This window comes from Semicossyphus pulcher, unplaced genomic scaffold (genome assembly GCF_022749685.1).
Source record: "Semicossyphus pulcher isolate SPU_LCO1_2020_fin unplaced genomic scaffold, fSemPul1.0.p SCAF_10, whole genome shotgun sequence".
NCBI lineage: Eukaryota > Metazoa > Chordata > Actinopteri > Labriformes > Labridae > Semicossyphus > Semicossyphus pulcher.
In genome coordinates, this window is record NW_027211604.1 from 25,565,318 (window position 1) to 25,578,644 (window position 13,327).

Genomic DNA, 13,327 nt, shown 5'->3' on the forward strand with positions numbered 1-13,327 from the left:
CACTTTTATGTTTTTCTTTCAACCCAGCAATGTCAGTGACACATGACAGTGCCACAGAGCGTAACGTGTCACTCACCTGTAATATCCTTCAGGTTATGGATGCGATTGTATTACAAAAACTACAGATTCAGGTAAATAGATGCTTACGTGTCACCTCCTGCAGGTACGTGGTACTAACAGGTGCCATAGCAGCATGTCCTCTACACTCTACTGCCAGAATAGATTGAACTTGCCGACATGAGGGTATTAATTTAGTGTATAAGCCCTCTATAGCAGGTATTAATGTTTACTGTTTAAGAATTTTACCTTTATTCATTCAGGTATTTGTTCATGGAAAAAAGTGCTGTATCATAAGAACATGCAAATCAATGCTACATGTTTCAACAAATCCCAGCTGTGTCTTCTTCACGTCACCAGTTTATAATTAAAGCTTCAGTCCACTAGATGGCAACAAACTGTTATGTCTGCACTTTTGGCAGTTTTTAGCATTTTGATTGAAATTTCACATAGTTTCAATTAAAAATGCAAAAGAAAATTGCGTCGCTTCTTTGCCTTATTCTTGTATTTGTGAGCAGGCTGGACAGTAACAGGCTCTAAAAGTCTGTTTCATTTTAAGGGGGGGAACATGTTTAACCTCCTGACTGAAGTCTTTGAGTCCTGTTCTTTACCACGACGGCAGCTGACTCCCACACATACACATTTAACCAAAGCGCAAAGATGACAACAGCTCCAAACTTTGACTTTTTAAACATTAATCTCTTTAGAACTCAGATTCATCCGACTTTTCTTTGTCCCTCCTTGTACTGGTAACCAGTAAAAAACTATACTTCCTCTAAAGCCGGTGAGGTGCAAAGGCCCACACAGTCAATTAGTAACTTCACCTTCACCGACGTTCAAAGGTTGAGCTGCCATATGCTGTGAGTTTGAGGAAAAGAAAGGACAATATGGTGACTAGGGATGATTTGGGGACACATTATTTAACATGTGTATTCTAGTTCCACTCAGCACAAAGACAGACAGTGAGTTAGGTTTACATGTGCACTATTTTTTTTATTTTATTAACACATAAAACACATATTTATGACATATATGACACATATTTAAAACAGGTAAACCAGTACAGTACAGTACAAGACAGCAAGTTATCCCTAAATATTCATCTGTTTTACAAATATTAAATACATGCATCTATTAAATTGCAGGCACAGCAAAAATCCCTTTAAGGTGTGTACATGTAAGCCATAGTGGTGATTAGAGTCTAAAATACAGATGTTTAAGGCTTTCCATCACTAGCATCTTGGTTATGATCATGTATTAAACATTTACCTTTATATTTGCAGTAACTATGATGGCTGACATAAGCTAATGGGGTTAAAGGATCGGAGGATTTTACATTTGGAATAGGAGGAATAACACTGATGTCAACATTTAATGCAGGAGACTTGAATTGTCTTAACAATGAAAAATAACTGGACATGCCCTTAATCCCGTCATGCCTACATGGAGTACTCCAGCTGGCTTCGGCATGTAAACACCTCATCGATTAAGAAGGTGAGAAATAACAACAAACAACAATAACAAATGCACACAGATGATCAAAAACCTGGAAACTGACATAAGCATGTATAAAAGGATAAGAATACCCAGGTGTATCATGTTGCATGCAAACATCATATCCACAATAAGCCAGGATAAGGCTCTAAAGCTGGGTACTAATGAGCGTAAACACACTCAGTGAAAGAGGGAACTCAACAAACTACAACCCAGTAAATGACAAACAATAATTAGAAAGTGTGTGTGTGTGTGTGTGTGTGTGTGTGTGTGTGTTTGTACTGTATGTTTGTGTGATGACATTCCCCTAACCTCTGCCTTCTTAAAGTACAGCAGGGAGGATGATAGAGAGAGACAGAGCAGAGAGAGAGAGAGAGAGAGAGAACACATGCTCATAGCCAACAGGACTTCCTCTGGACTTTTCAGTCCTGGTTGTGATCCAAGTGTCAGTCCGGCTCACTCGTCCCTGGTGGGATCCTCCCAGCCACAGGAACACACAGAGCTCCCATCTGTGCTTAAATCCCTGCCAAAGCACCGGAGTGCACTAACGGTCAAATATCTGTAAAGGACGCAGATACCTTTTTGTGAGCATGATCACAGTCCAAACATGGCTGCTTGTCTGTCGACCTCACTTGACTCCTCGCTGAGCTGCAGGAGGTGAGATAAACTAAATAAAGACGGGACCTGATTGTTAGAAGGAAAGGGCAAGGGCAGATGCTACAGCACCACCAGCTCTGAGGCCTGTGTGACGTCCATGCAGAGAGTCCAGAGGCCGCTCTTCTAGCGTTTAACACACATGGCTCCTCTGTCAGAGTCTGCGTCCTTGTGTTTCCTCCTCGGCCTGTGAATCCATGGCAACAGCAGCGTGAATGGTCCATTCAGCACGGCCTCCTCGACACCCTCGGCCTCTCAGATCAGTAAACAAATTGCATCGTTGGTTTGGTGCAGGTTTATTAGACTTGACTGCAGGTGGGAAATAAGCCTCATCAATTAAATCCCAGGAAAAAATTAATGGGAAATTGCTGGTTCTGCTACATGTGCTGCTCAAGCAATTATAAGGTTACTGATTCATAATTGCTTCGTGTAAATGTTAGCACTTGTGTTCAGAATTCAAAATGTCTTTGCTTTTATGAAGTTGATTCATACTTCTGCGACTAAGGACAAAAATGTATGTTCTAGTAATGGAGCTTTTTGGAGGTGGCATGTGTATTTTTGTGTGACTTAGCCTAAGGTTGGTGGTAATTCTCATATTATTGTTTTAAAATGAAATATGTAACATTAGATTTCCTTCACATGCATATGCTGACGAAGGTTTATGATGCAGGATTTATTTCATGAATTTGTTTGTCCACTGTACACCCTACCCCCAACACTTCCCCGTAACGTCTGATTGTGAAATGTTTTTTCAGGATCCTTCCGGGTGAGTCACTGAAAAGAAAAAAGAAAAAGTCAACAGTAGCACAATTTCTAGCTCATTCAAATAATTGATGATTTGTACTGAAAAAACAACACTTGTCTGTGTATGAATCTGCAATAAAAGTTGATGCATTTTTCATGTTTTATATCTGCAAAAATCTTTCACAATACGATATTTATCTCTATAGTTGAAATTTTGTCTTGGTCTTGAATGCTGCATATATTTAGCTGCCTCCACAATTGATTAAAAAAAAAGACAGACTACAACAACGACAATACACAAATGTGTGCATGCTTGGAGTAGATTTTTGGCACTTATCTGGTCCTTTAATTTTGCTTGCATCTCTTTAGCTCTCATTATAACACCACAATTGATTTAATATAGCTGCAATGATCCAATAGATAATAAAACCATGAGAACTTTTGTAAATAATGTAATTTTAGGGGCTGCATGGTGGTGCAGTGGTTAACGCTGTTGCCTTACAGCTAGAAGGTTCCAGGTCGAATCCTGGTTCAGATTAAGCGGGCCTTTCTATGTAGAGTTTGTATGTTCTCCCTGTGCATGTGTGGGTTCCTTTGGGATACTCCAGCTTTCTCCCACAGTCCAAAGACATGCTCTTTAGGTTCATTGGTGACTCTAAAATTGCCCGTAGGTGTGAGTGTGACCTTGGATAGGTCCACAGCTCCAGCCCCCTGTGACCCTGAACAGGATAAGCAGCAGTATAGATAATGGGTGGATGTAAGGATGTCATTTCAGCAATTTGTTCTTATATCTCCCTTCCTATTAAATAGACAAACAACAATAATCTTCTCTGATGACTGTTGCTTGGACACAACATTGTTTAAGTAAAGGTCTATTTTCTGCAGCGTTTGTACTTTATGGTGTTCTTGCAGGTAAGAGTTTTTGAAATCTAACTGCCTTCTTCAGGCATCGTGATGTGTGATTGACAAATACCATGTACTCATATCCTGCGACCATTCATTTCTTCAGAAGCCACTTGCTGGCTCAGCTGGATGACATCTCTGCTAAAGGGTGAGCTTGTTTGAGGGACGGTCTTCCCAGCATTTAATTTTACATTGAGCAATAACGCTACATCCTCTGCCAACAGAAATTGTGGATGTAAAAAAGGGAAATGATCATTTGTTTGCACACTCCACCCAACAGATATTCTGACTAAAACACAATTTGCTTTCAAACTTCAGTGAAATACTCTGTATTTAATTAACTTTAATTGAATTCTTTTCATTTTGCAGATTGTCTTGAGAAAATCACACACGCAGATGGTAATGTCTTACATTTAAAGTAATATTTTAGTGGAAGAAGGATAATTCATTCCTGCAACAGTATATAAACTGAGAAACAAATAAATACCATAAACATATACTTCTTGCTCTTGTTCATGTACATGTAAGAGGTTTGTCACAGACATTTTGACTGCAGTATGTGCCCATATTATCAGAGAAGGTGAAAGTTCACACCTTTAAACTAAATTGTGGTTATATTCTTATAATGACAAGAAATTCAGATGATTAATGATTAAGTTGTATGAGAGATTGTGAAGAATACTGACTGGGAACTTTAAAAATCTTATTTAAACACAATAAATGTTGAATATTTGATTGTTGAGTGCATGAAATTGTTGAATTTCTGGGTTTCTGGGTGCAGAGTGCTCTGATTGGCTGAGAGGAACAAGTGTATAACACGTAAGACTGACGTTAATTTACAAAGACGAATGATGTGGCAAAAATCAAAGGGCGAATAGAAAGAAGTAGTTCCAATTTTACATTAGTTTTTATACATTTATATTAAATAGTCTTTGATTGCTGTATTGTATTTAAAAGATAATATTACACACTGTAAATTCAACAATGAAATAGCAATAATATACGCCATTATCCACATTTTTAAAAAGTGTGACTGCGTATTCATCCGCCGTATTGAGTGCACTTCCATTTCCGGGATGTTTTCTCCGCTGACCAACCTCCGCCGCCATTGCAGGTCCAGGGAGTCGGTGTATTGGCAGTCAGCCGTTAGCCAGGGGAAGCCCGCAACAGATTTGGGACGATTAAATAAGTACCATCACACCGACAGCGCGTTTAACACAAGGCTTTGAATTAATAAATTTGACTTTAGACTAGAGGCCCCCTGGCTGTCCGGCTAGGATCTGAAAGAAGAAGCCGTAGTTTGTTAGCATTAGAAGAAACCGGAGGAGAGTGAGAGAGGAACCGCCATGGCTCAGATCCTGCCTATTCGCTTCCAGGAGCACCTGCAGGTATGTGGATGAATGAACGTCTAAATTGTTATCTAAAGTTTGTCTTTCAGTCGCAATAACTACGAGATTCTCATCTTTTATAGGGACTTTTTAAACACAAGTTGAGGATTGCTAACAAGCTAAGTTAGCTTTTGCTAGCTAAGCTAACTAGCTTGACAGGGTGGATGACGTTTATCTTAGTTAGCATCTAGCATTCTTGCTAACAGTTTGGCCGTATACCCTTGTTCGTGAAATAAATGACGAAATTCTGAAATACACTTTAAAAATGAACTATTATACACATTTGTTTAAAGTCGTAATCAGAAATGTCCTGTTTATCTATTTAAGTTTTATGTTATATTGACGAATAACAGAAAAGTGTTTCGTTTTCTCGGAGTAATACAGGCAGCTTAGGTTAAGTCAGAGTGAGGATGCACTGTTAATATTGCGATAAAGATAGTTGTCTGCAAATGATGAACTAGGATATATTATTTGTACAGCATCTTTTAAAACACAGAAATACAACGTATACATATACGTGAAACAAGCATACATTCATACAAACATACAAGCATGATGCACAGATGGACGGACAGAATTTACGATAACGCTAACCTATAGACGGTTTTTAGCAGCCGTTTAAAACTGACCACAGATGTTCAGGGGTGGACTGTTCCAGAGTTTAGGAGCTGCAACTTCAAATGGTCATCTCTGGATTTGAAGTGTGATCGAGGAACTGATAAAGGGCCCTGATCAGAAGAACGGAGAGGAAATGCAGTTGTATTTAATTATCATATGTCGTGATATGTTCCAATCACTGTATATGCGTAACTGCCCTTTACATAGTAACGTGACAGCTGAATGGGAAGAGACACATTTTTCTAAATTGCAGTTTACTATTTGTGTGGCGTTGACATGTAAAATAAGCATAGCCCTATAATTTGACAGTGATTATCCGAGCTCAGCAGGATATCACGTTGGCTGGTTGTAGAAATGGTCATGTGGTGTGTTGGCTCGTTGAATGACTGTCAAAGTTGGCTTGGGTCCAAACATTCACTGAGAGACTTCTGATCCTGTCTGAGAGGCAACCCTCCCTTTGATATCACAGCTGATATTACACATTAAAAAAAAGTTAGCTTAGCTTGCTTAAAGGTTTTAAAGGCCACACCTTTACTTCAACCCCAAATAAAGTGGCCAGTATGTCAGGTTGAGGAAGTGGAAACTCTCCAAGCTTATAGATTCAGTCTGCAGTGCTGACTTTCAGGATGTAATGAATAAATTAGAGTGACTTTTGGTGTTTCAGTCAAGCTTCAGATTAGAAATGTGATCCGTCTACCTGTCGGCTTCCAGAAAATTATTTGTTTATTGAACCTTTTTTTGTTTGTTTTCTAGCCTGGTGTCAGCTCAGGCTTGACACTGGTGCTAAATTTGAGAATTTTCTTGTGATGAGGGTTTAAAAGTAAGCATTTTCCCACCTGCCACTGTGGCAGGTCACTTAATGTTTCTACTGGCCACTTTTATCTTTGCCATTTTGAAAATGTATGTTGAAAGATCTAGAAGTGTAAACCCTAAGTTAGCGGTACCTGACAGTGGAAATATATGTAATGTATTATGTAACCATAATCCCTAACTGTTCTTAATCTAAGATTTGCTTTCTAAATATAATATTTATTTATATAAGATAAACCTGTCATGGTGGCAGGTGACCAGAAATGTTTACCTTCCATAGCTAACATTAACTCTACATACATGCAGGTGGCAGGTGCTAATTTCATCCCCTGATTTTGATTCAGGCTGTTCTTCTTGATTCCCTTTCTTCCCTAATCTCTGAGAGGCTTTGATTCTCCTCAACACTTGTTTATAAAAACAGTGTTTTGACATTGATCCCTGGAAAGAGGTCAGAGGTCAGGGTCAGCCATCATGGGAGTTGATTGTGAGTTTCAGTATCTTGCTCAGTGACAGTTTAGCAGAGTAAATGTTTGAACCCAGGCCTCCTGGTCTTTATTATTTCTTCCTGCTACGACGAAACTGTCACCTTTTCTTGAGAATAGAAAGGTTACGCTACGTTTAGATGGAAGTGGTCCTTAGATTGTCATTTGTGTCTGCTGTTAATTTAAGACAAAAAACATTTCTAACAAATTCTCAAAAAAATTTAAATTCTGCCGAGTTATTTGACATCTTAGTTTTTGTGACAGTGGTTGATGAGTTTATATATAGGCCTATCGTAATTGATTGTATGGTGACTGAGCTGCTTCACAAAGCAACGCAAAGCTCTATTGTGCATGCAGTTACAATGAAATTATTGTGGAATGAGTTTTGACTCCTTTGTTAAGTCCTCTTGATTGCCTGAGTGGGAGTGCAAAGAGAGCAGAACAGAAGAGGTGAAATACTGCGGGTACTATGCATTAAAATTGCACATATATTTAAGCTTCAGCTCAGAGAGGCTTTTCATTCATGCCCTGATGTTCTTGTCGATATGTTTACTTTTTTTTTGCATAATAATACAATAACTTAATTTTATTCAGATAACTTACAGTGCTGCACTCTATAGTTGACAGTGATGTAAGCTGCCAGTGATTGAAGTACGCTTGCCTTTATGTGTGTCATTGGCGCTTCACAAGGTCATTCTGTGTGACTAATCAACTCCCAAGGGATCTCCAGCAACTATCACTAATGCATGACCTGCATATGCTGTTTCATGCATGTTTCACAGCATGCATCACTTGAACAGATCATGCATAATTTTAAAATCCATAATCACATATTTTACCCCAATTACCTCCAAATTACAGATGTGTTTCCTTTTTTTGTGTGTGCTCATTTCTGATTGGTTGTCCTGAGATAATTATCCTGCTGGCTGTCAGTTTGTCAGGTATTATGTGATGCAAAGAGGGAGCAGGAGGAGCCTCTGCTACCTGGAGAAACCACCTTTACATCATTTCATGGTTCTGCTTTGGTGCTGCATGATTTTTCACACAGCTACAACAGCATGCAGACTCAACAAAACAGGTTTATACAGGCTATAACAGTTTCAACCAAGTTTATCTTGACTGATTACTGCGATTTTGATCACAACACCATACTGCCTCTCTGCAAACATGATATCAGCAGGTTGACCATGTAGGCCTAATACTTTTTCACCATTAAACCACATAATTGTAATTATCCGTTTCAGATTCTCATTTGACAAAAAGCATCACAGTAAGAGACTTAAAACTGTACCTGAGTAAACTGCTGTGATAAATTAGCAACACTGGGGGTGTCACATTACAAACAAACATTTTCCAGCCTCAGTTTTGTCTCGAGGCAACGTTAGGATTGTTTTTGTACAATTTGTTTCCCATCTTTTACACCAAGTCTTGTAAAAACAACTCGGAGAAGTTTTGTATAAAGCATATGATCCTTGTAAACCGAATTGTCAAGATGACTGTGTGAATAGAGTGTGAATGTGGAACAACTACACAGTATCTACTGTAGGGTTGGGTGATAAGTTTATTATCAATCCAACTGTAATAAATCCCTTATATCACAATATTATCCTCCTCAGTTGTCATATTTAAATGAGCAGGTTTGTTGCCACATTGAAATGAACTTTATATATTGTCATGTATCCCCAAATTAGAGAGTACTAGGTAGTCATGTGCTGCATTCAACTATTTCAAAATGGATGTTAAACACATGAGTCTCACAGTGACATTTTCAACAGGATTTAGAGACTGGACCAAATGCAGGGAGCTAATATGCAGAGCCAGCCGTAGCTTAGAGCAAGTATTACCTCAATCTGTGCTCCCTCCCTCTCTTTCTCGCTCCCTCTCCCTCAAACTTTGCAAGTGCGTGTCCTCTGTCATCCGGTCAACTTGCATAGCTTGCATATTTATATGTCATCCATTTATATAGAGTGGTGTAGACTCCAGTTAAAAAACTTTAATTGCACAAGTGTCAAGTAAAACCCTCTAACTATGGGCCCGACAGCTTTTACACACACAACATAGTAAATGCGCTCAGTTTGTCATGTGCAAATAACACTAGGAGCTTATCAGTGTCATGGTTCTGAACAATCAGGAACCAGTTTTAATCAAAGACTAGTGTGCGATATCCATCCCTACCGGGGGTAGGCTGTCTGTAATCTTAAGAAATGGCTCTTGTAATGGCAACATGGTGCCCATTATTCGTTTACAAAGGCTTCCACTGGAAATAATATTTAGTAAGCAGGACTTGCCAGGCCAGGCCCCTTTCCAGCACCAAATATACACTGTTGATGATTTGTGGAGGGAAAAAGCTAAATCTTAATCTTATCAAATAGTGCCTCAATCCATGACAGTGTTTCACATACAAGTCCATAATGAAATGTTACTGTTGATTTCCTTTCCCTGCATATGTGAATGTGTTGTAAGTGTACACAGTATTGTGTTATGTTTACTAAAATATATCATCAGTTAAGTATCACAGCAGAGACCAACCTTTTTATTAAATGTGTAACATGGATTTTTTTTTTTTGGAAAGACTCTCCCCAGAATAATTAGCATTAGTGGTATCATACATACAAAACTGCATTTAGTACATAATAAAACAATATTCTGCTAATGCAAAGTCTGTCATCAGTGGGCCATAGGCTCAGTCACCCTTGTGTTACCTCATTTGGCGATAGATAGCGATTTAACAGACATTTATTTACATGAAAATCTTGAGATTATTAATTTACAACATTCATTACAACATCTATTTAAAAAAAACTCAATTTTTCTTATCTAATAAGTTAGCCATTTCTAGCATTTACAAGAAAAATATTCCTATTTCTATCCATTAGGAGATACTACCACCTGGGAATAGTGACCCCAGAGTCCAGCTTTTAACTTGGAAAATACATTTAATTATAACTGAAGGGCATTCAATAACAGCCAGGCTGCCAAAAGATAAACCTCCTCAAACAGCACCTTTCTGATGTTGAATGGCAGCTACATAAGAAGGAGAAACACCATTGTTTTCTTAATCTAAGTGAACACATTTACAGATTTGCCCAGAGGGCCATAATGAGGAAATGAAAAAGTTACGTTCATTCAGATAAATGCGGGTACTAACTGAAAAAGGTTATTCAGTTATTTGAATGTTTGAAGTGCAAGCTGGCAATAATTGCATGTCATCCAGATTTATTTTCAGTACAATTACATCTGCGCTCTTCCCCGTTTGGGAAAGGCACTAGTTTATTGTGCCATGCTCTTTAAATATCACCTTACAAGGTTTGCATGGTGCACTTTGATCTGTGCTAGTAACTGACCAGCTGATATCTCGTGACAGCCTGCTGAGGATACAGATCTGCTGAACACTTGACATTCTGCAGCAAAGTGTAAATGTAAGATAAAGCGAGCATTTGGAAGAAAAAGGAAACTGCAGTCCCAAAACCACCTCAGCAGAACTGGCCTGGAGAGGAGATGGATGGGGTCCAGAGACGCATGCATTCCTTCCTCCTCCATTCTCTTTATCTAACAGTAAAGGCAGCCCTCTTGCTGCTCACCCCTGGGCTGGTCACATGTCCCCCACCAGTGTCACATGGTCGTGGAGGAGGCAGCACTGGGCAGGCCTGTTGTTTCAGTCCTGGTAGACAATGGGTCCCTGGTTTCCTGTTGTGGAGCGCTGCGATGAAGTGCTGCAAGCCTCAGCACATTACATAGCACATCCTTCCCTGCCCTGCCTTGAACTTTACATGTACAGGGCACACACAGGCCTGTTTTCTGCTGAGCAAGATGCTGCTTCCCTTTGAAGGAAGAGCACACAGGTTAAATCCACAGATGGGACTCCCTCTGGGTCGTTGGGAATAGTTAGAATCTGCTGAATTACTCCTTATCTCTTTAAGTCAGTAGCAAACTCAGCTCAATTTTAATGCCTTGAATGGGAATTTACTCAGCATGAAGCATCAGTTATTTGCATCGGGCAAGAGATGCATGAAAATATGATTTATGCATATGCACAGGCTGCAGTGAAGCTTTCCAGGCACCACATGCTAAGGAGGAATACAACACGTGAAAGATAAAGGACTTCGTTGCAATTTCCTCACCAACAATTGTTGGGTAATATTTCAGGTTTGATCAGAGGATTGTAGTCACAACATTAGAAAAACACAGTAGTACTGCAATTAAATCCAGTTTAAACAGCATTTACCAGTGTATGCAAAGGTAATCCCAAGGCTCCACTTAAATTATATGTTAGTGAAATGTTATGTGAGGATATTGAATGCCTCATTTCCCCTCTCGTTCTCATTCCCTGATGAAATAATGGGATTTGTTTGGACTTAAGGTGGTGTGTTTTACTCTCTTACTCTCACTGTGCATTGGAGCTGATAACAGCAGAGGGTCTTACTCTATGATCTGAGCTCCTGCTGTGTCTGCAGAGTGAAATTTTATCACACTTAGTTTCTACACTCGACTATTAACAATCGAGAAGACCCCAAGTCTGCATTCTGTCAGTAAAATCTCTGCCCCTGTTGCCTGCCTCAACGCCCTCTGCTCCAGTGATGTCTGTCGTTGAAGTTAACTAAACCACTGTTGAGTCAGACAGTACTTCAACTCTTTTACTTTGTCTGACTGTGTGGAATTCTAATGTTTTCACATCACAGATGACGAAGTGTAGGGTTGTGAATGTCATCAGCAAAAGTTCGTTGATCAAGCATGAAAAGGAAAACGTGAATGCTACTGTTTTATACCAGTCGGTTTAGCAGTGGTGTCGTTACAGCAGCTGATTTTATTGCTCTATGACTTTTTTAATTTCATTGCAAAGACTTTGATCGCATGTTGTTGCACAGAAGTGTCAACTAGGACATTCTTTATCAGCAGTTGTGGCATGCCTCAATGTCAACTCAAACCTGTAAACAGTAGTAGATCACCATGTTAACTTGACTGATTGGTGTAAAAGCAGTAAATCTCCAATAAAACATCAAAACGTTTGCAAGAAAGCACTCATTTGCAGATACTGTCTTTATTAAATTCTGGGGCACAGAGGTGGCTGTCTTTCTTGATGGTTGACATTAATCTAAGATGTTAAAGTGTACAACATTAAATCTGTTTTTCTGCTTATTTGCCTGATCATTTTGCCGTCTCTGGTATATAAATATGTCCTTTCAGAGACTCTTATTTGGGACAAGCCTTCCTATGATATGTCACTGAAGATTGAGTCCAGGAAGCAATTTGAATAGAGCAAGGCAGAGAAGTAGAGTTAATAGTTTATCTAGGGACTAATGATTGTGATTCAGAGTGTAATAGTGAGTCACCACCTTTTGCTGGTGTTCCTGTTGCTGCCATTTCACTGGCTATCTGCCCAAGTCAAGGATATTAGACCAGGACTGCATGCAGGCTGCATCACCTGCTCGTGTAAATTGATTCCTCCTCTTGACTGTGTTTTTCTCTCTATGAACAAGCTTTATACTACATGCTTTTCTCATCCTTTCAATGTATTTGTCATTTCTTGTTGCATTTATAAGCAATTCCTCTCTAAACTGCTGCTCATAATGCTAGATTATACATGACGCTCTCCATCTCACTGCGACATTTGTGCGACTTTGAAATTACACCGCCAAAACACTGCTTGGCAATGGGGTTTCTGTGCCACGCTGTCGAGCTATTACTGACTTCTTCATGCACTTCAAACACTGGTGTCTGCCGCGTATCATGTTGGTGTTGCAGCTTTAAAACTACTGCAAAGCAGAAATATGCACCCACAATATGCCTATAGAACTATTCAAGTTTTAGCTTCATGTGAAGACCGAAAGGTTGTTTCAGATAGCTCCAAGCTAGCATTGAGCAAAGTTTCCTCTGTAGTTTTTATACAGACCTGACAGACCAGACATGTAGTTTCATTTCTGGGGAGCTTCACGTCAGGAGGCTACAGCGAAGGATCTGCAGCTATGGAGAACCATCAGCGTATATTGGACATAGAAATATAAGTCAGGCTTTAGAAGCTTGTGCTAACAGCTAAGCTAAACACCGCACCAAGATTTTTTTTCCCATGTTGTTTGTAGCTCCACTGGTTTGACCTGCTTTCTCCCAAATTCCTGCTCATTGATGTCACAGCAGCGTTAGCCCACAGCAGTGTTTCACTATAAGGTTTCCATAGCAAAC

General features: G+C 39.4%; 1 protein-coding gene across 2 annotated transcripts in view; it reads left to right on the top strand.

Moving 5' to 3' along the window:
* The first annotated feature begins 4,962 nt into the window (after positions 1-4,962).
* Positions 4,963-13,327, top strand: part of cltca (clathrin, heavy chain a (Hc)) — a 39,089-nt gene continuing 30,724 nt past the window's right edge. For both annotated transcript variants that reach the window (XM_069676717.1, XM_069676726.1), the window contains exon 1: positions 4,963-5,240. In XM_069676717.1, the coding sequence (XP_069532818.1) occupies positions 5,199-5,240 (42 nt within the window). In that variant the 5' untranslated portion in view covers positions 4,963-5,198. The remainder of the gene's footprint in view (positions 5,241-13,327) is intronic.